General features: G+C 39.8%; 1 protein-coding gene across 3 annotated transcripts in view; it reads left to right on the forward strand.

The window, feature by feature from the left end:
• The first annotated feature begins 1,741 nt into the window (after positions 1 to 1,741).
• Positions 1,742 to 27,508, forward strand: part of pde8b (phosphodiesterase 8B) — a 79,314-nt gene continuing 53,547 nt past the window's right edge. The window contains exons 1-2 of one of the 3 annotated variants that reach the window (XM_007246984.4): positions 1,742 to 1,944; positions 19,729 to 19,785. In XM_007246984.4, the coding sequence (XP_007247046.3) occupies positions 1,912 to 1,944; positions 19,729 to 19,785 (90 nt within the window). In that variant the 5' untranslated portion in view covers positions 1,742 to 1,911. Of the gene's footprint in view, positions 1,945 to 7,410; positions 8,112 to 19,261; positions 19,628 to 19,728; positions 19,786 to 27,508 lie in introns of those variants that run through there. The other 2 variants (XM_007246983.4, XM_007246985.4) reach the window with 2 other exon arrangements.

Raw genomic sequence — 27,508 nt, forward strand, 5'->3', positions numbered from 1 at the left:
TGGCTTAGTGGTTAGCACATTTGCCTTCCATCACTGGGATCTTGGGTTCAAGTCCCTTTCTGGATGGAGTTTCCATGTTCTCCCTGCGCCTGCATGGGATTTCCCTGAGGACTCTGGTTTCCTCCTACAGTCCAAAAACATGGAGATCAAGTAAACTGGATACTCTAAATTGGCCAGTAAAATTTGAACACTTAAGTCGATCTGCTGCGTATGTGTACAAATGGTATGTATGTAAGTTGTGTGTGTGTAAATGTATCTCCAGAGTGTATTACCAGATCAGAAGAATCTCTCGCTATCTTTAAGAAACTCCTGAAGACAGAGCTCTTCAAAGAGCACTTACTCTCTTAACACCTTTAACAAACTAACTACTTCTAACCTCATTTCCTACTTCCCCTCCTCTACTCCTCTATCACATTATTTCCCTTGACCTCCTTTATGCCCTATCTAAATATGTTTTACCTTTAACTTCTATTACTTTTGTACCTCACTATTGTAAGTCACTTTGGACAAAAGCGTCTGCCAAATGTAATGTAATGTAATATCTCAATGCAGTCCTCCAGGTGGACGGTTGTTTTTGGGTGAGAGCGCACTGTGCCGGTGTGTGTGGATGAGTGCTGAGTATGGATGGTTGTGTGTAAAACGTGTAAATTGTTAAGTGTCTGTGGGTTTCTAGAAATACACTATGTAAATGTAACTTCATTTATTTATTCATGAACCTTTTGGGAGCATCGGCTAAAAGCACTGTATTTTAGAATGCTGGGAGTGAACAGAGGTGGGCTATTCGACAAAAGATCATACGCGTTATGTTTCACTACACCCCAAGTCCATTTCATATCAGAGTTATTCTTCTTTCTTTTCTTTTAGTTTATTTGTATAGGTCTTTTTACAACTGATGATGTCACAAAGCAGTGATTGAAACATTATCAGAGCGTGGCTAATAACTCCGGCAGTTCTGAATAAAACTGCCTAACTAAAGGGAGAGAGCCAGAAGATCACATGGACATGGAGGCACCCTGAAACACTTCACCGTCCACAGCACCAGCATCTCAATTTACCACAATTCTCAATGTTAACTTTAAGAATGCAAGTTTATATATGATTAAATTCGAGTATGTTTTGTAAACAGTTCTTTCTTTTGCAATCTGATTCAGAGTCGACACACTGGTCAATCTATTGGCACAAACATTGCACAGCACGATTCCTGAAAAGAAATCTGTGTTGAATCGGCTCCTTTAGAATCGGATTCGGAGTCGACCCAGGGTTTTGATATTTGACAGTTAATACACTGCTACACTGTTTCATCAGCGTGTGATAATAAATGGAGAGTTTATTTATTTAGTTATATGTTTGTTTATGTATTTGTTTATTGTTATTAAAGAGCCTTTGAATTCTATGTTGCCGTTTGTTAAATATTAGTTAACTGTGTTAGTAATCTGTGTAAAACTGGCTCCATCGGTTCCTGTCATTAGGAGTCGGATTCGGAGTCGATTCATGGTTCTGGGAATTGACAGCTCGTAACGTTAAACTGCACGACTGGAGTGCGTTTTTTTTTTTATAAATACGTTTTTTAATTACTTTTCTATTATATTAATGTTTCCAATTCAAACTGTATTTATTTGCTATGTTTTCTTAAGGGAGTCGGTTCAAATGATTCGCTTCAGAAGATCCGCTTCCTCAGAGAGTCGCTCGCGGCGCTAGGACCGCGGGAAGCGCGCGCGCTGTGTGAGAGAGAGATTTGTGGGGGTGAAAAAAGGAAAGTTGTGAGGTAAAACTCGGAAAGTTCCCCTTCAGGTCGCCCGTCAGTCTGTCCGGGAGAGAATGGTGGAGGAGAGCGCGCTCGGCGGCGGCGGCTGTTCGTGAGGGGCTCGGTGGAATTACGTTAACGTCGAGAAACGGAACGAGAGTCGCGAGATGAACCAGCCGGCCAACGGTCCCCTCAGAAAGGTGAGGGACCCGTGGGTCCGCGGCGGAGCACGTGAGGAGGAACCGGACTCGGTTCAGGTGCGGAGCTGCCACCGGTAACGGTGAACGGGGGACCGCGGAGCCTCGAGCTGCTGCTGTAACTTACCTTTTAGCTTGTCTTTTTTACGTTAAAGCTGCGTTAACGTTAAATAACGTTTACAAACCAGCTAGTTTAAATAAACCAGGTTAACGCTGCTGAGGTTGAGTTATTAAAGCTGAATGTGTGGTAGGTTACTAGCTAACTAACTAATTAAACTGTGTTTTATTAGCAGTGGTTAGCTAATTTAGGGTAACTAGCTATCTTAGCTGATATTTCTGCGTTTAAAGAAATGTACGTATAATTAGCCTGCTAGTTAGTTAGCTCGTTGTGAATGTGGAGAATCCCGTTATGTGATAAATGGCGACGGTGGACAGGCTGTGAGTTCAGCCTGGGCTTTCTCTTTAATATCAGCTGATAATGCACCGTTATTCCGCTGTCAGAATGCTCCGTGTTCTTATCTCACACTTTATTTCACTCCTGTCTCACTTCTATTATCAGATATGCCCCGTTTAACCCATAAATGTGTCATATTTATACAGTAAGTTAATGTGTCACTGAACCTGCAGTGCTCCTCACACTGCAGTAGCGCCGTCTAGCCGCCAGGTGGTGGCCACGGACACGCGATGATTAACAGCAGGGCTGAACGATATTTATTCTGATTAAGAGAAGTGATCAAGTCTTATGTAACAAATGTAACAAATTCATCAAAAGTATAAATACTATAATATTATAGTCATTATTACTTAATTTTTTTTTCACTTCACTAGATTTGAAACCAGTACTAAAAAGTTTGAGTTGATACTTGCACAGGACTATTTTTAAACCCTATTAAAATGTTAATAAATTTGGGATGGACTAGGCTGCCTGATTCAGCTGCATATATGCCCACTGGAAATGAATGCATTTTATTATTATTTATTATATAAATATATTAAAGTTAAACCTTCGTCTCTGCTACGGATCATATTTATTTTAGGGTACACACAGTGGTATGAAAACGTTTGGGCACCCCTGATCATTTCCATTAATTGTCTTTACAAATCATTGGCTGTTTGGAGCAGTACTTGCACTGGCCACACAGCCCCACAGCATGATGGAACCACCACCAAATTTTACTGTGGGTTGAAAGTGTTTGTCTTGTAATTTTAGTTTCATCAGTCCACAGCACCTAATTCCAAAATGAAGCTGGCTTGTCCAAATGTTCTTTAGCATATCTCAAGCGACTCTGTTTGTGGTGTGTGCACAGAAAAGGCTTCTTCTGCATTTCTCTTCCATACAACCTTTCCTTGTGCAAAGTGTGCTGAATAGTTGAACGATGCACAGTGACTCCATCTGCAGTAAGATGATGTTGTAGGTCTTTGGAGCTGATCTATGTGTCTGACTATGACTGTTCTTACCATCTTTCTCCTCTGCTTATCTGAGATTTTTCTTGTTCTGCCACTTCGGGTCTTAACTAGAACTCTGCCTGTGGTCTTCCATTTCCTCACCGTGTTCCTCACAGTGGAATCTGACAGCTAAAATCTCTGACATAGCTTTTATTTTTAATCCTGAACCATGATGTTTAACAATCTTTGTTTTCAGGTCATTTGAGAGTTGTGTTTTGAGGCTCCCATGTTGCCTTTCTTCAGAGTAGATTCAAAGAGAACAACTTGCACTTGGCCACTTTAACCCTTTCTCATATTTGGATTTACCTGTGTATGTAGGTCAAGGGTCAATGAGGTTACCAAATGAATTTTGTGTTCCAATAATTAGTGCTAAAGGTATTTAAATCAATAATATGACAAGGGTGCCCGAATATATGCAACTGTGTAATATTGTTTAAAGACTTATTGCACACTTTCTGTAAATTTAATTTCACTTCTCAAATATCACTTTGTCTGCTATATAATTTATTTTACTAAAATTGCTGAACTGAACAATTAATGATTTATAAAGGAAAATCTTGAAAATAATTACGGCTCACTGTACGTCTGCTATGTCCTTGCTGGAGTGGGACGTGACGTCCAGGTGTGATTGATCGCATATAAACCAATGGTAAATGTTTTTACTTCTCATCCAACCACAATCAAATTCGCTCTGTACGGATGGAGTGATTTGTCTGGATAGGTTAAACATCATGCTGACAAATCGATCTGCTTAATTAAAAATTCCTTCTGGACAAACCAAAAAATAAAACAGCTGTTAACCCTTTTACTTCAAATGGTATACAGTTCCAGTCATGTGTTGCACAGAAGGCAAAAGCAGTCTTAAGGGCAGTCAACATATTTAAGTAAATATTGCTAACCTATCTGTAGAAATAGTGTAATTAATAAGGCAGGGTGCCATTGTCTACTGTCTACAAAAAGGATCATAGGAATTCAGTGAGGTAAGGTAACTAAGTTTACAAAATGATAATCACTTCAGAGATTCTTAGATTTAGAAGAAAATCTATCCAGTATATCTTATCAGAACCCCAAATAGTCATTTTTATTTTATAGTGGCTGCAGTACATGTTAAATATTTATGAGCATCCTTCACATTTTAGAACTGAAAAAGGAGAATCCTAAATAGGAAGAAATGAATAATATGTAGAAATAAGAGGGTTTCAGGATTTACAAATTCTCATGACACCCTGATTTTGTTTCAATATTATAAAATAAGAAAGTAATAGATGCTATAACTAGAGCTGCACAATATAAAAATGACTTTGCAATACATATGTTTAGCATGTTTAGCCATATTAAATATATATTATATATATACAGACATCAGTAATTTAACATGTTATGTTATAAAATAACACTTTCTGTGTGTAAGATTGGAGTTTTAATAAATTATCTTGGTAATGCATTGAAATGTATATTTTTGGCAAGAGACAAAAATTGACTGAAGGAAGAAAAACAAATAACAAACATTTTTTAAAGGTTTTATTACATTTTCCCACTTGTTTCACTATTGCTTAAATTAAATCCACAGATGGCATATCTGTGGTAGCCGGAAGCAACTGTAATACACATAAATCTTTAAGACTTCGCTATAACCTCATTTGTGGTTTGTGACATATGTATGATGATGTACTGTAGGTTCTAATCACACTATGTTCCCTATGGCATAGTAGGGTTTAATTCCCTGGTCAGGCAAGCCCATCACTCTGCATCAGTAAGAGTGTTTGGGTAAGACTCTAACTCTAACTCTGGTGGTGTGATGATCTGGGGAGCCACCGAATACGACAGTCAGTCACCCTTAGTAGTGATATGAGTGACACTAACAGCTAAGCAATAAGTGCAGGGTATCCTGTGTGCTTTTAATTTGCATTTTCGTATATGTATTTCAGCAGTAAGATGTTTTCCCACACAAGGCAAAGGCAAATGGGTGTCATACGGAACCTGTATTCCGATTGCAACAATAATTGCATCAATTATTTTGGCTTTGTCATTGAGTGTGTATAATATTATATACTACATTAGCCTAAGGGCTCCAGTGTAGTTTCACCATAACTGCCTGTCCGGAGCATGGGCCGGAAAAAAGCTGCAGTTAATCAGGAAAGCCCCCCACCTGTGTCTCTTAATGAAAATGTTTTGTATTGTGGATATTTTTAGACTATAAACCCCCACTTAGGTCTATTATAATAACTTTATAAGCCGTTCAAGGGAAACAGTATGTCCTGTAGTCCTAATCCACATTAAATGCATTTAATCATTTCTGTGAAGCCATACCAATACACCTACATATGTGCAAAGATATGTGCACACCTGCACAACCAGTGTTTCTTATGAAATCAGTGGTGTAAATAGAGATGTTTGCCTCCCTTCCCTTTAGTAACAGCTTTTACTTTTCTCTGAAGGCTTTTATACTAGATGCTAGGACATTGTTGTGAGTTGGATTTGATTGTATTCGCCCCCCCGACAGTGAGAGCATAGTTGTGTTTTCGGACACCTCCACGGCCAGTGTTGCTCTTAAAATGGAGTGTGCTGCACAAACAGTCTCTACTTGTATCTTAATGATTTGATTGCATTTCGCCCCTAAAATGCAGAGCATCAGTGAGGTTTGGTGCTGATGTAGGACTATGAGTAAGTAGGTGGTTGTGGTGTAGTGTAGTGGCTAACAACCCTACCTTCCCTATGGCAGAGTAGAGTTTGATTGCAGAATATTTAGTGCATGCATAAGAACTACAAAGACAAACAGTTTCACGAATATACTCTCAAAGCTTTACAGCGAATAATAGACTTCCTCAAGACAGAATACTACTATTATCATAATATTGTGTTTTTTTTTTAATCTGCCACTCATTCAAAGATTTAAGCTTAGGGTTTATTAACTATCCAGAGATGAATTGCTAGACACTTTTTAATATTAAATTTATTTTTTAAAAGCTTTGGAACAGGCCTGTTAGGTGATGCATGATAGATCGGACGTTTCCAAAGTTGTAGAGAAATTTAACATTCTTTTATCCACAGTGCCAAGAATATGTCATTGGTGGATGGTAATGATCTTGTGTCTGGTGAACAGAAAAGCAACTCTGGCAGAAATCACATCCACATTTATTGCTGGAGACCCCACACACACATACTCTGCAAATCGGATAGCAGCAAATCAGAGCAGCATTCTTTAACTTCCATTGGACACCAAGTCATGGGACAATATGCTAGTACCTGTATTGTGCTTCTGTTGCTAAAAGAAATCCTGGTGGAAACACTCATCATTGTTTGGTATCATTCGCCACTTTCACTTATTTAATCAAACACTTGAAAATGTTTTTTGCTTGTCATTTTCAGTCAAAGCACTTTATAAGCACTTTATGAGGAGACCCCCTGCTGGTTGAAATATGACTGGGAGTTTTCCTATTGCTCCCCATGTAAGTATGCAGAGCATGACACGGACAGTAACAGTCCCATCCTACCATCTCGTTTTAAATTGCTTGCTTTCATGAACGCATAAGTATAAACGCTAGCAACTGCTTAGGGCGCTTGCGCAGGCTACGCCTTAGATAATGCATTACTTCAATGCAGATGTATATATTGGCCTGTAGTCTGTTTACGTATAAGGTCCTGCCTTTCAACATAGAGCTAATCCGGTTTGTGATAACCTGCAAGAGGAGAAGGGGGTGCCATATATTGCATGCAGTAATATTGTCGAATACAATGTTAGATTAATTGTGTTGCAGCGGTGTATTCTTGAAATATTTATTCTAATGTTTTTTCATCTCGCCAAGAATATCGTCATCCCAAAAAATCCCTGAAATACCGTGATATTATTTTAGGGCCATATCGCCTACCCCATTATGTATATGTATTTCAGCTCTGTGTGCGCGTGGGAGGTGCGAGCGCGCGCCAAACGCCGTGGCGCGCGCACGATGAGGGCTGGCGCGCGCAGCAGATCAGAGCATATCTAAGTGCTGCTGAGATGAGACGAGAGGAACCGAGCGCGCGAGCGGGAGGGAGGGGGTTCGGTTCGGCGGCTCGCGCTCAGAGAGCAGCTTTCACCATGAGCTGACTGTGATCATCACTCCTCCTCATCCTCCTGCTGCTCCTCGCGCTCAACCTGTCATTACTGCACCGAGGAGCGCGCGACCGTCCCGCCAGGAGAGCTAGGGGTGATTAATAAAGAGTGAAACAGTAAAGAGCAGCGGAGAGATGGAGCTCTGATCAGCGTCAGAGCGCAGAGAGAGAGAGAGAGAGAGATGGAGCGCGCAGCGGCGGCTGAGAATGCTATGGAGGGGACAGGGACGGGCACGAGGACGGGGTCTGCTTGATGCACGCGAGCAGCGGGCGTCGCCGAGGCGACAGCAGATCGGCACCGAGCGCAGCACGAGCACGAGCACGCGGAGGGGGAGGAGGAGGCTCGCGCCCGCGCTCGCGCCATGGGCTGCGCGCCCAGCATCCACGTCTCTCAGAGCGGAGTGATCTACTGCCGCGACTCGGACGAGTCCAACTCCCCGCGCCAGACCGCCGCGCTCTCGCACGGGCTTTTCGTGAAGAGCGACGCGGCCGACTCGCTGCCCTCCGTCATCGCCTACCAGAGCGGCCGGCGCGCGCGCAGCGGCTCCCGGCGCGAGCGGACAGATTGCAGCGGCGGCATTGCGCATGCGTGCACCGAAGCCGAGACCCAGACCAGCCACGCCAGCGTGAAGGTGCGTGACTGCACCGGTGCTCGTGTAGCCATTCAGTCATTCATTTGTTTGTTTGTTGAGTGGCGATGAGAAGAAGCAGACAAGCACGGTAGTTTGTGACTCCCTGTAGGCACGTGTTGCAAAGTAGGGCCTAAACATTTTTAACACAAACCGGTTTATCAACATTGTTGCTGCTGCTGCTGCTGCTGCTGCTGCTGCTAAAGATGATGATGATGATGATGATGATGATAGAAGGCCTAACACAATAGCAGTGAATATTGTTGATAATACAAGCAATGAGAACATTAAGAATGAGAACAATAATAGCAGAGATAATAGCAATACAGCAATATAGAATATACTGGTAATAATATAACAATGTTAGTAATGATACTAATAGTACTAATAATTTAAGATTACAATTATAGTAAAGAATTAGATATTCTAATGTTCATTAAGGTAGTGCTGGTAACTGCTATTGTTACAAGTGATAATGGTATACTAACGGAGGTGAATAATAATGATGCTAATAGAGATCATAAAAATATAGTAATACTAATGATCATGAATGAATGCTTAAAAATACATGTGATTATAAATGCAAGTATATGATTAGGGTATTTATCATCATCATCATCCTATGATAATATCTGATCAGAAGTTTTCATTTTAGTTGAAAATGTAGCTCCAGTCAGACATAATGTTGTTGTGTGTTTTGCTAATGTTACGGACTTACCAGAGCAGGTGTTTTTTATTGATAAAGGCTTGTGGGCCTACAGTGCAGAAAGCTGCCCTGACTGTCCAACTGACTGCTGACTTGGTACACATCCTTCTAACAGCAGTACTGAATACAAAATCAGCCCTGGGACAATGTGTCCTGATCCAGGATCAGTTCTGTCTTATTGACACCACTGTGATCATGGTTAAGTTGTAAGCTCAGGTTAGGGTTGTTGGTAAAACGCCCTTATTTCTCAGGGTTAAATTTATGCTAGGTCCAGCCTAATTTAGCCAAAGAATGGCCTCACTTACTAGGGGAGTTATAAAATATTGATATATTGATGTATGGTGATATTATATTATGTAGAAAAGGTCAGTCTTTTGAAGGGCTGCATGATATTTGACCAAAATCACTTGACATTGCAATAGTTTGATGGGCTGCGATGTATAAATTGCTAAAATGGTCAATGATCCAACATGTCAAGATATTAATATGCACTTTTGTATTGAAGATTGGAGTAAAATAATTAGTACTAGTAGATCTGTCTTAGAAAAAGAGAACCTTAGAGATTATCCTTTTGTATCAAGCAAGTTGTTGTATGCCATCTCCCCATCTATGTATGTTCTCATTTACTTTCTGCTAGTCAGGGTTGTAATGTGTCCAAAGCCTATCCTCTGGACATCACAGAGGATACCAGTCCATCACATTCCATCAAATTACAAACAAGCATTCACTTACACCTAGGCAATTTAGCTTAGCCAATTTACCTACCACGTGAATCCCACACAGACACATGGATAACACACTGGAGCAGAGCAGGGATCAAACCCACAACTCCATGCCCTTGGAATCATGCTACTCAAGCACTACCTTCAGCACAGCCATTCCCGATTTTCCACTTTAGGGCCAAATAATTAGTAAGTCCGTGCCAGTGCAGACCCGTTATGTACGGCACTGCTTAATCAGGACCAGGAAGTGCAAGAAATATAGTATAGTAGCTAAATCTAAATGCAAAATGGAGAACAGTGTGTTTTTATGCCACCTACTAATCTTGTTCTACATTACTACTGTCCACTGTAAGTCATCCATGCTGTGTTAGCATCCCACGGCTCTAGAAATGCCAGCGACCGGGCTTATACGACATTACTAAAACAGCATTAGCAATGCTGGTGAATGTGCTCATCTAGTTTCACTAAAGCAACCAGCCTCATTCAACTTTGCTAAAGCTGCATTAGCAATACCAGCAACTGGACCCATCCTACCATGCTAATGTGCTGTTAGCAATGCTGGCAGCCAGGATCATTGTACATCGCTAATCAGTCGGGGCTATTCAACGTTACTAATGTCCTGTTATAAATGCCAGCGACTGAGCACATCACACGGCGCTAATGCATAATTCAACATCGCTAACTTGGGGTAAGCATGTTCACAGTTGGGCTCATCCAGCATCACTAGCTCGCCATTCGCATTGCTGGCGACCAGGTTCATTCAGCAATGCGAACACTGTGGTACCAATGCTGGCAATTGAGCTCATCCAACATTGCTAAATTGCCATTAGTGTGCCTCTGACAGAGTACAGTTAGCATCACTTTGGCATCAGCCCGGTCTGTCCAGCTAATAAGCAGTTCCCTCACCCTGTGTTCACACTGGAAAGCAACAACAGCAACAGGTGATCATTTTTTTCCCTATGGCATGACGCGATTTGTCACCGCGACACACAAGAGGCGACAAGCAACAAAGCAGCGGGAGCACCATGTGACATGGAATTGAAATTTTCTCAACTTTATGCAAAAGAATTATGGCGCAGTGAAGCGACATTCTAACCAGATTGGCTTCTAGCTTTTCTTTGGACCATTCATATACAAGGTGCTCCGAGGTCTTAAAGCTTCTGCTCTCTGAACTTTTGGTTGCTTTCGCATTTCCTTCCTACCACGGAGAAACGGCCAAGAGTCTAGCAAGCTCGGGAGTCATAGCTGCAGAATGAATGGCCAAGCGATTCCTCAAATTTATATCAGATTTTTCCTCCAAAATGTATATTTTTCAAGCGGGAATAATATATATGGCTTATTATTATTTTTTTTTTTTAACCTTTTTAGTGATCTTAATTTAGTTAACAAGTACATATTTAATACAAACACATTTTATAACTATTTTGAAGCAAAACATTTTTTTTGCAGGGCGACATGTCGCATTCTAGTGTGAACGTAGTGTTGGTCTCAATAAACGGTTCTGTGGCCCACAAATACACTTAACTAACTTGGTTTGTAAATGTTCCATGCCCAACCATATTTTTGTGGAAAAAGCACTGGAACCGTTACCTTGCGTGCTCAAAACTATTTGCCCCTGCATGGTAAAGTGACTTGAGGCATGTGTGATTTCATCTGGTTTACATGACATTGCACATACAGCAGTGTATATACTGCACATGTGAACAGTTCAGTGAGAATGCTTTAACGATATATATTGTGCATCTCTATTATATTGTCTTGTTTATAGTATCTATACTGTAATATACTGTACAGTATATGTGTATTGTATCGTAACTCCTGTACCATTATCACATCATCATCTTTATCCCCTGAAACTTCAGAGCTCAGGGTTAAGGCCTGTTTATAGCTGGGCATCATGAGCTGAACTGTGTGTGTGTGTGTGTGTTGTGTGTGTGTTGTTGTCTGTTTACCCCTCTGGCTTAAGGCTCTGCAGGGTGTGAACAATCACATGCAAAAAGGATGATGAGGCTCGGACCGTTCCTCGCGCACACACACAGAGCAGCGCTGTGTGTTATCCCAGAACTGAAGGGGGTGTAAAAGGATCAGTTGATATCCTGATGATGCTGAAGATGATGATATTGATGATAAGTTGTATTTAGCAGAGCCAAAAGCTCCGAAGCTCTGGGGTAAAAAATGTACACTGGCCACTTTATTAGAAATACCTATTCTATACTTCTTCCAATCTATTCCACTAAATTAGAAAAATCTTCAATCTTGTGCATTGTATGACATTCATACCTGTACTGTGTTGGCAGCTTATAATCAGATAGATACTACATTTAGAGGTTTATGGAAAAACAGCAGCATATTAAGAGTATAATTACTATTTTAGATGATCCACGTGTGGTGTAGAGTTGGCTGTAACTGTTTCCTCTAGAGACAAAATCATCTTAAACTGCCGTGAAACCTGAGATTAATATTTCTATAAATAATAAAACACCATGCAGGAGCTCTTAAAGAGAAGCAGTTCTCCTGGGCATCCCAGAATAGTAATAAAGGCCTGTTCATTTGTACTTAGGGGATACAGACTCGGATGTTCTGTCTTTCCATAAATGATATGTTTGAAATTTCAGCCTTCATCAAGAAGTGAACGAATAATTTGGATATAATACCAGTATGATCATCAGGCCCCTGCTGTGTGAGTTTTAAAAATCACTGTATTTGTAACTCTTGACTGTATTAAGGTCCAATAAGACACAAATTCATCAGAACACTCTTTTTGGAGCACAGCACCAAGCTGAGCAGAATCACTTAGAGGTTTGTTTACCAGCACAAGCCCAACAGGACCATTAGACTTAGGGTGTTTTCACACCTGTAGTTGGTTTCTATGGTCCAGATCAGTTGATGAGTTTGCTTACTTTGAGCGTTTTCTCCCTCTGTTTGGTTTGGTTTCACAGGCAAATAAGTAAATATAGCAAGAAGATACTGTGTTCCATCATGTATCTCTGTGCAATAGAAGATGCATTAACACAGAATGCTGCAAATTTGCTTCTGCGCTTTCAAACACAGTGTTTTCAATAGGAAATGCAGTACAGATGTACACACAGTAAATGCAGTGGTGCGGCTGCGAGTAGTGAATGCAGCACATACAGTGTATGTAAACAGCGTGAAGCAGAATCAGCGTTTGGTCAAAGCTGTTGTACTTAGCGTTATCTGGCTAATATATCAGATTAAACTGTGCCTTGTCATTACTTAACATAGGATTCTGCCCACAGGATACTCCTGGTGGACTATTCTCAGTCCAGCAGTGCCTCCGAGGTGTTTAAAAACTCCAGCAGCACTGCTGTGTCTGATCCACTCAACACCTGAAAGTCTGGGCCAATATCTGAACCAATGCTCATGTGTTTGTTACATTGAATACATATGGTTTCATACTTTAGAATTTAGATAATCCTGTTGTCATCACCAATGTGGGCTGCATTGCATCCCTGTACTTGATACTGATTGGTTTGTAGAAGGGCGTGCATCTGACGGTGATATGCTTCCAGGTGTTTTTAATGCAGGGCCTGTAGTGTGACCTGTCTTTAAAACACTCTTTAGCTTGGCAGAGAAGCATTTAAGCATTCAAATAATTCTTTGTGTAATTTGATTTAATCTAAATAGATCCGCTTGTAAAAGAACTGTTACAGAACTTCTCTTTCCTACAAGTGTAGTTCATAATGATAACTAAAACAGTTTTTGAGTTCTGAAACACGGGGCTGTTCATTATCTGCTCTGTTCAACACGCATGGATATGGTAAACATCAGCACAGTGATGTGTGTGTGTGTGTGTGTGTGTGTGTGTGTGTGTGTGTGCATGGAGCGTTTGTATATGTAAGCTCCCATTAGCCAAAGTCTGCAGCTTCTCACAGAGGCTTTGTTTAGAGTTCAGGGCCGTCCGTCATCATGTGAAGTCCTACCTTGTGTTTGTTATGTTTTATCTTTTCCTCACACACACACACACACACACTTTTTTCTTTTTCTCTCTCAATCTGTCCTTTTCTGTCTGTCTTTTGCCCTCTCTCACTGTTGTTCTCTCTCTCTCTCTCTGCATCATTCTCTCTCTTTAAAACACACACTACCATTCTCTCTCTAAAGACTTTCTCCCTCTAAACCCTTTCCCTCCCTTTCTAAAACTCTCTTTACAAGGCCTGTCACAGTCATTGCGATATCGATTTATTTAAAAATATAGGGATGCCTATTGCAGATGTAACAGGCAATACAACCTTTAAGCTTTTAAGCAATGTATAGCATTTGTCTTTATACCACAAGGTCGACACAGTGCATGCTCTTCAGTGCTGTGTTAGTTAAAGAAGCAGACGGGTCATCCAACTCCTGTGTGTCATTTCCACTCCCTAAACTCTACTCTAAGCTGTGTACTGCTGTTTCCACTAGCCAAAGAGCTACACTTAGCATGGTATGCTAAGCAAGTTGAAAGTTGCTAATAGCAACACTGTAAACCTGAGGTTCCTGTGCATTGAGTTTCTATATGTTGCATGTACATGTGTTCTTAGTCCGCAAATCAAACCAGTACCTGCATACTGTGACAGTTCCTAAAGTATACATGTACCATTACACCATCAATATTGCTTTCCTTAGCAAGGAGAAAATCATTAGAAAATACTATAATCCATTTATGATATCTGAAAAAGTTCAAAGCTCTATGATTTGATGTAATTGCATTATTGTGCTTCTGTTTAATTATTTTATTAGTGGCATTAATTGGTCATAAAAATTGACATTGTCTTTTATTACAATTATTTATTGAGCAATTTTCATCCAAGCAAAAACTGTGATAGGTCTGCTATCTGTCATTCTTTTTCTCTCCTTAATATTCATTTACTCTCTCTTTATCCTTCTCTCGATTTACTTTCACTATTTTCTTTTACTATTCTCTCTCTCTTTAACACTTATGCTCTAACTCTCTCTCTGGATTTATCTTAGAACTAGTCAGTTTTTAACTGTGGTTATGATGGACACTATTGTCTTTTGATGCAATGCAAAACAGAAAGGGAGGAGCTACTCACATCTGGACAATTTTGAGAAAAAAATGTCAGATACCAGTGCAAGAGCAGCAGGATCATTGACTGGAGAACTTGCAGTGACCTATGTTGGCATAGCAGTGCTTTATCACTTCTTGTTAGTACTAACTGGATTAGTATGTTAATATTGTTTGTACTAACTTGCTAACTTGCACTGTTAAGATGAATAAGATTTCTGTTAGATCTCTCAGTATTTGTGTACCCTACACAATTGAGACTCAGCCAAAGTCTGTCATTTCCTTTCTCTTTCTTCTTCTCCATTTTTCATCTCTTTCCCTAGATCTCTCTCTCTTTCTCGCTCATCTGTTCTTTATCTCTTTAATCTCTGCATCTCTTTCTTACTCCATTTCTGTCTTTACATTACACTCTCACATTTCTCTTTGTTTCTTTCTTTCTGCCTCTATCACTCTCTCAATGTCTCTCTTTTTCAGTATTTCTCTCTCTCTCTCTTTCTCTCACACCAGCTATTCTGTGTTGTTAGTGTGTAAATGTTTAAATGTCTTTCACTTTATTTATGTGATGTAAGAGTGAAGGAGTGAGTGACTGATTGAATACGCACGGTAGAGAGAATGAGGGGACTGACATGAACTCCAGTGTGTTTGAGTGTGTATGTGTGTGTGTTGCACATAGAGCAGTCCAGATGAGATCACACACACTCTGAGTGATGCAGATGTGTGTTTGTTTCTGAAAGAGCTCTTCTGAGGTTTTGTTGATGGACTGAGGAGAGACGGAGCACCGGGTGTTTGTTTGGAGGATCACTCAGAGCTGCTCGGAATACTGTGTGTGTGTGTGTGTTTCCTGGTGGTGGAGGAGGGGATTGCAATGTTACCATGGAGATCTTTACATTTCTCTGCCTGTGTGTGTGTCGTTTTTTTATTGGCTGGAACAACATTGGCCTTCAGAATTTTGATAACTGGGCATCAATTTTATTGAATATTGTGATTATTTTAATAAGTGCGTATATTAGAAATTCTCATCCTTTAATTTTTCTTCTTTATTGTAGGTACTGTATATTCATGTAAAATTTGTGGAATATAAAGATATATACTGCCTGGCCAAAAAAGGTCACCACCTGAATTTAAATAAGCAAATACCATATTTTTCAGACTATAAGACGCAATGGATTATGAGGCGCATTTAATGCATCACTAGTAACTAGTCGTAGGAACAGGAGTGTTGCCACTGGGTGGCAAGACCTGTAAAGCTAAGCTAAGTTAAGTAAACAAAATTGTAATTCTTAAAAAAAAAAAACATCAAAGAAGTCAAAGGGCGCTGGATGTAAATCTACACAGATTTCTCTACTGAAATTTGTTTATTTGTGTGAGTAAAGCACTTTTATTATTTATTTACAGTAAGTTTAGAGACACAGATTTCCACTAAAGCTGGAACATTAGCATTAGCGTCTAACCACTAATGCCACCCAACAGTGCTACACTGAGGAACCCTGAGTGTTTTCCGGTAAGCGGTTCGTCCCATGTAGCTTGTTTTAATACGGTCAACACACGGGATACAGTCCGATATTCTCACCTCTGAACAGCAAAAGAGATAGCAGCTAATGCTAATGCTGCTCCAGCAGTGCTATCCAGGGTTAGCAGCAGGGTATAGGCCAAGAATACTCGCCTCTGAACAGCAAAAGGGCTGATAAAATATCTGAAACTCCTGTATAACTCTGTACTTCAGTGGAGCGGCTTTGCTGCTCCTTACAACCTGACTGGTAAAATGCACACACAAGGTGCACCGGATTAAAAGGCGCACTGGCGATTTTTGGGAAAGTAAAGGATTTTGAGTGCACCTTATAGTGCGAAAAATACAGTAGGTAAGAGCCTCCCCTTGGAAAATTACTGTATGGGTGATTATGTGTCAGCAGGCAACAAGTTATTTAACCCTAATAATGCAGTGAAATCCTACGATCGTGAAAAATATGTTAATGTTTCAAAAAGGTCAAATTAATGTCATCAAGCAGAGAAAACATCTAAGGAGATTGCCGAAACTACCTAAAGGTTTAGAACCGTCTAACCCATTAATAAAAACTGGAAAAAACAATCTTCAAGGAAGGAATGGGGTCTGAAAATCTTGAATGATTGTAACGAAGATTTATCTTTACTATTTGTGAATAATGCTTCTCCCTGTGGTTCACTGGAGTCCCAAAACTTTAGAAAAAACTTTATAACCTTTTCCAGACTGATAGATCTCAATTACTCTCTTTTTAGTTTCTGAATTTCTTTGGATCTCGGCATGATGTGTAGCTTTTAAGTATCTTTTAGTCTACTTCACTTTGTCAGGCAGGTCCTATTTAAGTGATTTCTTAATTGAGAACAGCACGTTTCTTACACTTTGGGAATTTGTGTGTGAGTTGGGGGGGGGGGTCCTGTGCAATTTATCTACATTGCTTTATATTGATTGGCTCTGTTGTGACACTATTAACACTTGTGTGTGTGTGTCTGTGTGTCTGTGTGTATACCGGATGCTGTTCCGGATGCTGTTCCTCGGTTCTGTCTTTTGCAGGACTGAGTGAATGTGGATCAATAGCGGGCCGGTGCCGCAGCCAGGCCTCATCATCCGGGAGGCTAAATTTAGCAGAGGCTGATTTTATCATGCCCCCCTGCGCTGTGTGAAGGGGCCGCTTTGTTCCACGCGTGTGTGTGTCCTCAGCAGGAACATGTGACTGAGCAGTGACACACACATATTGTGCCATGAGGAGGAACAGTACGCAGCGTGTGTGTGTGTGTGTTTATGAGAGATAGAGAGGGAGAAAGAGAGTGAGTATATGTGTTTTGAGAAAAAAGGGGATGTGTGTGAGTGTTAAAATGTACCAGTAATATCTACACTTCAGAATGTCCACTTGCAAAATATGTGTAAATTGAAAAGTATATGCTTATATTAAGCAAAGAAATCTGCCAGTGGGGTAAGCAATGTTTTCTTAGAAAAATTCCTTAAAATAAGCAATTGCAAAATTTATAAACGAGTGAAGTTAGACTTCAAGTTAAATTCACAGATTATTGGCTTAAATTTGGACACAGGAATCAGAATAAAAGAATTGACTGGTGAATTTTGTGAGTTTAAACTTATTAAAATAAGATAATTAAGATCATTATTTCTAAAATAAGCTAAAAAATCTTACCCTTACAATATTTATAATGACAAAAATTCTTATCAGAGGAAAAATAAGATTCATTGCATTTAAATGAGATCATTTGCTGAGATTAAGTTTTTTGCAGAGTAGGGGTGTAACGATACACAAAATCACAGTTCTCTCTCTCTCTCTCTTTTGTCTCATAGACGTACACACATGAACACACTCAGAGTTTAGCTCCTCCATTAATGCTCCCAGTAACTCAGTAACTCAGACTAGGGGTGGGCGATATGGCCCTAAAATAATATCACTATATTTCATGGTATTTTTGCGATAACGATACTCTTGGCGACATGACAAAATAAATTAAAAAAAAGATGTATTTTAAGAATACACTACTGCAACAAAATAACAATTAAATGTTATTATTGCATAAAATATTAATAATAGTATAGGCACACCCCTAACTGAGATATAAAAAAAAATACAAGAATTTTATCAGATTTGTAACAGAAGTCAAGATCCAGAATATTACGATACTAATACTGCACTCCAAATATCTCCATATATCCAGAATTAAAGTAAAATAAATTATACTGGACAGATATAATCTTTCTCTATTAGATATATAATGGGAAGTAAGAACAGTGTGAATTTTTGCTAAAAACAGCAAAAAAGTACTACCCTAATGCGATAATAAGGAGTGGGTGATATTCACAATATTTCAGGGTATCATATCGTTCTCGATATTTATAAATGTTGGCGGTATTATTGCGTACGATACAATATGAAACACCCCTAACTCAGATATCACTATATTCTCATTTGAAAAGCATCAGAACTATCCAGAGACATTATAATACAGTTAAATAAGCTCTAGGCTGCCAGGACTAAACCTAAACTACACTATTACTATTACTGTCCACCTCCCAGGCATATAGGGTAGTATGAACATTTAAAAAACATCCTGATTTAAACTGTGGTTCATCACAAAATATTGATGTGATTAATACAATTATTTATTTATAAGCGATTGATGCCACTAAATATAATGTAATTTTGCCAGTCTAATGCAGATGACACTGACCATTAATTGGTCAGTTTAATTCCACTCAAACATCTATATCTTTACTCTTTGGTATCTGCCTTACTTTTCATTTACTTCTATAACTTGCTTAAGCTCTTTATTTATATCTTAATGTTTCACCTTCTTGTTTCTGCTTTCCTTGTAGCTGTATTTTATATTGTGGCTGATGCTTGCCTGATCATTACCCAAACACCATTAATCCTAGATTTTTTAATTAATCATTTTTTAGTAAATAGAAATATTGTCAAAGGGCCTATAAAATACCAAGTACCAAGAAGTCATGCAACAAGGAAAAAAGATGCATCAAGATGCATTGATTATCATTTTATAATTGCATCGCAGACCAAGGAATCGGAGGCGAATCGAATGGTAAGGTGCCTAGATATTTCCACCCGTATCAGATATATAACTGTACATCTTTTACATGAGAGAGCATCATACATAAGAGAGAGGAACATGTGGTACGTGTGCCATGTGGTACAGTTGAGGAGCTTATGTTGTCAGTGACTGTGCGTCCGGCTGAGCAGCTTACGCTGAGTGTTAAGTGCTGATGACGGGCAGGTAGCGGTAAGCTAAAAGCGAGAGCCTGTCTCACACTGCAGAGCTTCCAGCCCAGCTTTCACATTCTAAACCTCTCATAACATACAGGACCTGCTTTTACCAGGGGATTACGTTTGGAACACTGAAGTAGTGCTGAAGTTTATTATCCAGAAGTGAAGAAAGGATCATCTGGTCGCTGGCTTAGCAGTAAAAGCAACATTAGACAATGTCTGAAGAACACTGGGGCATGGCATCTATTTTTTTATGAAGATACTGGGTTTATAACATGCAGACATTGTAAAACAGCTCCTCCGAAACATAAGGAATGGTAAAAAAATAAAAGCGGTGAAATAAATAATTGAGATTGTTTTGGGTATTGATCTGTTTTCTTTTCTTTGTTTCTCACTGTTCTTATTCGTGTCTCCTCAGGTATCTGCTACTGAAGAATGTATTGGGCCTATGCGTCTGACCCAGGAAGCAACGCAGGTACAGTACCTCAGGCTTCTTTACTTTAAAGCATCAGTACAGTCAATTCCACCTTCCTTCTAATGCGGTTTTTAGTTGGTTTGTGACATTTATTGCTTTGCACAATTGCTGCACTGAAATCGGTACAGTATTTTTGTACTCTGTCTTCTTATCCAACTGTTTTGTTTGGATTTTTTATACAGGATTTTTGTATTCATATAATAGAGACAGTTTACCTAAAATTTTGATTTAAAAATTTACAGTGTATTGTCCTGCTTGCATTATCACAGTACATCCTGTGGAGTGATGTGTCAAATAGCTCCAGGTTCTTGAGCATTGGGCCCATTCATATTAAATGCAGGTAGAACAGTTGTAGAACACAAGCATCATGTCATTAATATGAGATGTTTTCAAACCTGGGATAAGCAATAGCAAAACTACACAGTACTTTGAATGATGAAAATGATGTTAAATGACTGCAAACTACAAACTTTAAAAGGAAAGCATATTTTGCACAGTTGGCTTCGACCAACAAAATTCCGATCAGATTAGTTTATACTGTATTTTTCACACTATAAGGCGCACTTAAAATCCTGCAGGATTCATACGGTCATGAAAAACCTGGAAAAATCATGGAATATGAAAACAGCAATTCCGAGGCCTGGATAAGTTTTGGAAAAATAAAAATACTCAAAGTTTTGGAAAAGTCATGGAAATTTGGTCTACAAAAGTTTGTGTATCTGTTTATCGACAAAGAAAATCTATTTTGAGCGAACAAATACGTCAGGTCAGATTTAGTTCAGTAATTTAGCCCTACACAATGGAGCCCTCAGGATCTGACTCACATTTCATTATTAAAGATTGTGTGTCATCATTTTTATCAGATTCATTTTAAACCTACTATAGTCAATTTTGTTTATAGTTTTAGTTGATTTTTGGTTTTATAGTCCATGTCTGCACTAATGATTTACAAATCGTATGGTCATGAAAATTCGCTTTGAAGTCAAAAAACATGGCAATTTATGAACCTGTCCGGTGTGCTTTATATATGAATTCTACCATTCAGTTTGTAAAGAGCAGTAAAGTCACTCTGCTGAAATACAGCGTTATAAAAGAGTTTCTGTAAAGTTTCTCCATCAACGAGGCTGAAGCAGAATTAGCATTAGCCTCTAACAGCAGCACTAGCTCTTTCGCTGTGAGTATGTCAGAGGGGAGTATATTGGACTGTAGCCTGCGTGTTTACCATGTTAAAACAAGCTACATGGGACAAACCGCTAGCTGATAGTGCCCTGGCTTACCAGAACGCTGAGTTCCTCAGTGTAGCGCTGTCGGCAGCATTTACTAGCGCTTAGGGCTGCTAACCAAGGCTAAAAAAATTGGTAAATCTAAGCTTACTGTGAATAAACTGAAGTGCTTTACTCACCCAAATAAATATAATAAATTTCCAGGAGAGAAATCTATGTAGATTAACATCCAGCACTCATTTGACTTTGAAAGGTAAATGTTTTTTTTAAGAAATACAGTTTTGTGTATTTAGGCACCCCTCTCCCCAGTGGCGAGACCTGTTGAATAAGAAGGGAAATATGGCGACACCCTTGTTCCTTACTAGTGTGGCATAAAATGCACCTTACAATCTGGTGTGCCTTATGTATTAAAATAGACGTTTAATGATAGTGCGCCTTAAAATCTGATGCGCCTTATGGTCCGTAAAATATGGTAGCTTAAACAAGTATGAACTCTTCACCCCTTTCACAAAATCTGCAGAAATATTTGAGCTGCATGGCAGGATTATTGCGGGACACTACGACATTAGAAACTTCTACAACTCCATGCAGTGCCAACTGACGTGTGTCATGTGTGTTATACAAGTGCAATATAAGATTTTTGAGACTTGCAACTATTTTTTGATAGTAAGTGTATTTCAATTGACCCCAATTCTGTTCCTAGGGACTTTTATCTGACTCTGATATACTGTTAAGATATAGAAGAGATATAAAGTGATGCCTGTGTCTGTACTGTAAGCGTTCGGGTAGAGTGGATTATCACCAGCTGGCTGATTGAGATTGACATTAGCCTGAGTGTGAATGCATGTTGAGTGGTATGGGATTTCATGGCATTATGATTGCATGGAAGTTGATTTGTGTGAGTGAAAGTAAATCTGCATACATGCACCATCATGTCACAGCACATTTTGGGTGCAACTATAAATCATTTTCATTTCATTTTTTTTGTTTTTGTAATTTTTTGTATTGGTTCCTTGTTGGTTGTGGTTGGAAGGTGACTTACTTTTCTGCTTAGTTTAACAAAAATCTGAATGAACTTAAAAGAACATAAAATTTCACACAGTTGTTTTTGACCAACAAAGTTAGATTAGATTAGCTGATATGATAAATGATTTAGTATTTGGAAGCACTGTAATCGCACGTCATATATCCAGAAGGTCTGGTGTCATCGTGTGGGGTGCAATTTCGTACAATGCCAGATTACATTTGGTCTTCATTACAGACACATTGTTAGCCAACTTTAATACAATAATAAGGTCCTGCAATGAGTGGACGTACTTTTTCTAAACACACGCTCTGGTGCACTATTTCACCAGGACAATGCTTGTCCACATACTGCTTCCCTCTCAAGAGTTTGCTTTGCATGAGTGAAAGTAATTTCTTAGACAGTAAGCTTAGATTCTGAGAGTATAACAGCACCAGAGGGTCATATAAGATGTTCACTGCCACTTTACATCAATCTCATTTGTTTTGCTTCTGAATCATTATGTATGATTTAGCTGTTGTCAAAATTACTTCTCTGCTTTGTTCTAAATGTTTGTACATCACAGTTTTAAAGTTAAATATGTCCTCAGCATGGAAAACCTGGAGTGGCCATGTTGTGGCTTGGATTTTTCTTGAGGCTGGTGAATTGTCTACATCATGGTTGAGATTGAGATTGAATGTAAGAGAATATAGATATCAATACAGTAAGCTGGGGTGCTTGGGACATTTCCTGGTCTGGTGATATCTCAATACAGTGTCTAGGGTGTTTCTTAGGCAGTCATTGACTCTCTATATTGTGATTGGGACATTTCCTAGTCTGGTGATGTCTCTATACAGTGTCTGGGGTGTTTATTGGGCAGACATTGACTCTATATTGTGCTTATGACATTTCCTGGTCTGGTGTTATCTCTATACAGTGTCTGGGATGTTTCTTGGGCAGACATTGACTCTCTATATTGTTCCTGGTCTGGTAATATCTTTACACAGTGTCTGGGGTGTTTCTTGGACAGACATTGACTCTATATGTTGTGCTTGGGACATTTCCTGGTCTGGTAATGTCTCTATACAGTGTCTGGGATGTTTCTTGGGCAGACATTGACTCTCTATATTTTGCTCGGGACATTTCCTGGTCTGGTAATGTCTCTATACAGTATCCTGGGTGTTTCTTGGGCAGACATTTACTCTCTATATTTTGCTCGGGACATTTCCTGGTCTGGTGATGTCTCTCCGTCACAGCTTGGAGCGTGTCCCAGCTGGCTGCAGGAGTGATTGTACTTCACAGCTCAGAGGACTCTCAGACAAATTGGGACTTTTCCCCGACTCATATGGACTCTTATCTGGGCCATCTGAGTGATTTTATGTCCTTATCTGGGGAGTTGTTGTCTCTTGGCCTGCTAAAGAACTGTGTGTGGGTGTGTGTTGAGGCTGCTTTCCGTTCACTCCGGTTCAGTTTAAAATTAAATTAAAATGGTGATTAAAAACGCTAAACTCAGCATTAATGCAGTCAGCATTTATTTAGATTAATATCAGTGAGGACTGTCCTCAGTGTGTGTTGGTGAGTAGTTTAATGTAGAAATACCACGATGTGTGACTGGTGCATTTTTTCTCCTCCAAAGTGAAGCTTAGTAAGAGTTATAATTTTAATTGCCCGTTCTGAGATGTGATCAGAAAGAAAATTTCTGCTTTGTAAAAACTGGTCTGCTGTCAGGATGTAGCTGCGGAGGGCCAGTATAGTTTGGACTAGCATTAAGGATGTCCTGATCAATTTTTTTTTTTGCCCCAAGTCGCTTGATTTTGAGTATGTGGCCCCAAGTCCTGATCCGATACTTTGGCGATGCAAAAAAAGAAAGAACACATCCAAATTGTTCTTTATTTTTTTTATTTATATAAGTATATATTTAACTATTTTTAAAACAATGGTATAAAAAATTACAAGACAATAAACAAGTGCTAAATTTCCATATAAATTATTTCCATTTAAATATGCATATTTTCTTGCATAAACAAACAACAACAAATTTGTGATTAATCATAAAAAAATAGCTCTTTTTTTTTGGGGGGGGGGGGCATGTGACAGTAATATTAGTATACTGTGAGAGAGAATGACAATGCCTGAGAGCCTTCAGCACAGCGGCTGTGTGTTAACCGTTTGGAGAAAAATGAAGAGTAGATGAAAGTAGCAGATGGCTCTATAGGTATCTTGCTGTATTAGCCTCTGTGGCATTATCCAGCAAGCAATAATTGGCCATAAATCAGTGTTGATAAACAGCTCAACAGTGTGAGCACACATGAACACACTCACAAAACAACTTGTCGCTGCCAGTGTGAATGCAGCACGGACATTTTCAATGCGCATGTGCAACAGTCTAAATTGTGGAGTAACAGCGCAACGTTACATTTTGATATATCAGTGATCTGGATCTTTTGCACCTGATTATGATTCTTTGAAAATACGATCACATGATTGGATTAGAGCTGGACAGAGCATCGTCTCTGAAAAGTGAAGCTACCACAGGTCGGGCGCCCCCTGCTGTTCGGTTGCAGAAAGCTGTGTAACCCCTCCCATCCCCATAGGTTTCAATGGCAAAACAGACAACTTTCAATCACGTTTTTTTCCAATATACTGTAATTCTACCTCCATTATTTAAATGCAACAGCTAGTATAACCTCTGCTTATATTGTCAAAATTTTATATCCCCACAGATTTTGTTTTTTAAAACGTTATTTAGCTCTATTCAAAAAGGTGATGTTATTGTAAAAGGGCTGGTTATGGGTGGGACTAATAACAGACCGTCAGCTCCGCTCCGCTCTGCAGCCTGTGACCTCGAGGCAGCCCTCGGGGGCGGGGTTATTCAAATAAGTAGGCTGTCTCTCCACAGTCTTTCTCCATCCTCTGGTCTCTACTGCGTTGAAACTCGGGTTTCAGTTCGACTTGCGAGTACAAACTACTGAGGACAGGAAGACGCTGAGCGGTCATCCGGGTATTTGCTCTGAACCTGTCAAGCTGCAAACTTTTAAATGGAACAGTGAATGGCCAGAGAGAGCTGTGCTTTAATAGTGCTGCAAGTTCTTGATGACCAGCACCTGTCTGTGATTAAGGAAAAAAAATTATATTGGTGACTCTGCCTTTCACCCACCACACAACATAAAAAAGGTAAAATTAGAATATAAAAGTTCATTAAAGTGTCAAACTTTAATGCATGCATTTTTTTGTCTCTGTTCTACTGCTCGACTGACAGACAGAGTCTCAGCCAACTCACGGGTCTTTGAGTGGTGATTCGACTCGATAACTTTCAGTGGGCAGCCCTGTACAATAGGTTTATATACAGGCCTCCAGACTAACACCATCCCATCATCCCGGGCCCGATAAAAATAGCAAAATTATGAGCAGTTTATGAAGGGAACCGCCTGATGGTTGAAATAAGGAAATACAGCAGTAAAGTAAAAAAAGGCCTAAGTTCTGGCCGGTTTGGTGAGAGCGGGGTGAGAACACTGCGCCTCCTAAAGGTAGCAGTGCAAAACGCAGGTTGCAGGTTGGGCCTCCTGAGCGAGGCGGCAGTGGGAAAAGTCCGCTGCGTGACTGGGCCCATGTGGAATTTCACACCTGGGCTCTGTGGTTACCCAGCGCTGCTGAGGATGAAAGAGTGTTGAACTTTCACACACCCCCACCAACACCACCGCATTTTTCTCTCCCTTTTCTTTCTTTCTTTTTCTTTCTCTTTTACTCTCTCTTCCCACTTTTATCATTGCCATAACGAAGAAAAAGATGCATGCTCTCTTTTCTTCTCACACACGCTCACACACTCTGACCCCTCTGCACACACACTCACTCACTCGCTCACTCACTCACTCTCTAAGCTTCAGGGAACTCTGATGATGCTGTGGGACAGTAAACAGTAGCTTTAGCAGATTGTTGGGATTGGGAGAGAGTCAGGAATAGCGTGGGTGGAGGGTTACATGAGAGCAGAAATGAGAGCGACAGATCCGTGTCTTTTTCCATCTGTTTATGTTTTGGCAGATGTGCTGTTTATTGTTGTTTATATTCCAGTAATTTAACTAATGAGGTTCGAAAGATAGGTCAACTCTAGTTGACATTAGGGGGCCAAGCACTTTCTGCTGGATCTTCCTGATCTTCGTCTTGCTTTTTCTGCAAGAATGATTTCTCCAAATTGAGCAAAAAAATATATATATCTGATTCAATCTGGTACATCTGGACTGGATTTACAGTCAGTCCAAACTTTTCCTTAGATTGGACTTGGTTTGGATTCTGTCCAAGCCTGACCCGGCACTAGGAGGTTCTGTATAGCCTCACCTTTATTAACTTCATAATAACAATATAACTTTATCATAACCATGTGCTTTGAAAACACTTCAGTAATGGCTTAGGGCTGCAACGGTTAGACGATGTAATCGACAATGTCGATTATAAAAATTTGTTGACTCTAAATGTTCATTGTCGACTAGTCGTTATTGTACAGCACTACACAAAGTACTGGGGACACTCACACAGTTTACACTCAACTTGGCAGCAGATGACACATTTTCTTACTAAATAGAAGCACTTACCACATTTAAAGGGCAATGTTCTGGACATTTAAAGGGCATTTAAATCCCTTTTTCAGTTGTTTTTATCAGTGTGAAGCAAAGACAGAGAAAGAACCTAGAAAAAGCAGCCATACCAACAGCAAACAGAGATGGAGGGCATGGCAAAAATTAATCGTTGACTAATCGACTAATCGGAAAAATAATGGCCAGATTAGTTGACTACCAAAATAATCATTAGTTGCAGTCCTACTTAGGACCTGTCTGATTTCACACCTAGAGGCTGCTTAAAAGCAGTGGGGATAAGTAGTTGGGTTGAAGTTACTTCTTTATTATTAATTCTTAGGTAGGTCTGGATGATGCCACAGAATATGCATTAGCATGTTAAGCCAATTTATAGTTCTGTGTGGAACTTACGGTGTAGTCTACGCTTCTCAGCAAGAGTGCGCTATGCAGCTGCAGTTCAAAACTCGAAGGTGGGAATGTGTGGGTTGGAACGCGAGGCCCGGCGGACCAATCACAGCTGCGACTTTCCACGTCACGCGACGCGTAGTTAGCTTAGATGTGATTTAGATGTGATTTCCACAAACACACCCTACAACTGCTGCGCAGCATCGACACACCGTCATTGTTTGGTTCACCTCTCGCTGTCCAGCCTACTGTAGTTCACAGGGAACCCACAGTATTCCCACACAGTTGATTTAAAATCAGCAGGCAGGTCCTCTAGCTCCTGTGTGTCTTTTCCACACTCCGGTGCACCAGTTTCCAGTCGCCATACTCAGCCCATGTGCTCAGAGCTAAACTTCTCATTGGTTCCACAACTCTCCTAAAGATGTATAAGCCTGTAAAGTATAGGCCTGTTATTTAAGAAAAACATTTAATAAGAATGACATTCCAAATTAAGTATAATGCAGACAAGTGGAGGAGCTCATGTG

Source organism: Astyanax mexicanus, chromosome 17 (assembly GCF_023375975.1).
Source record: "Astyanax mexicanus isolate ESR-SI-001 chromosome 17, AstMex3_surface, whole genome shotgun sequence".
Classification (NCBI taxonomy): domain Eukaryota; kingdom Metazoa; phylum Chordata; class Actinopteri; order Characiformes; family Acestrorhamphidae; genus Astyanax; species Astyanax mexicanus.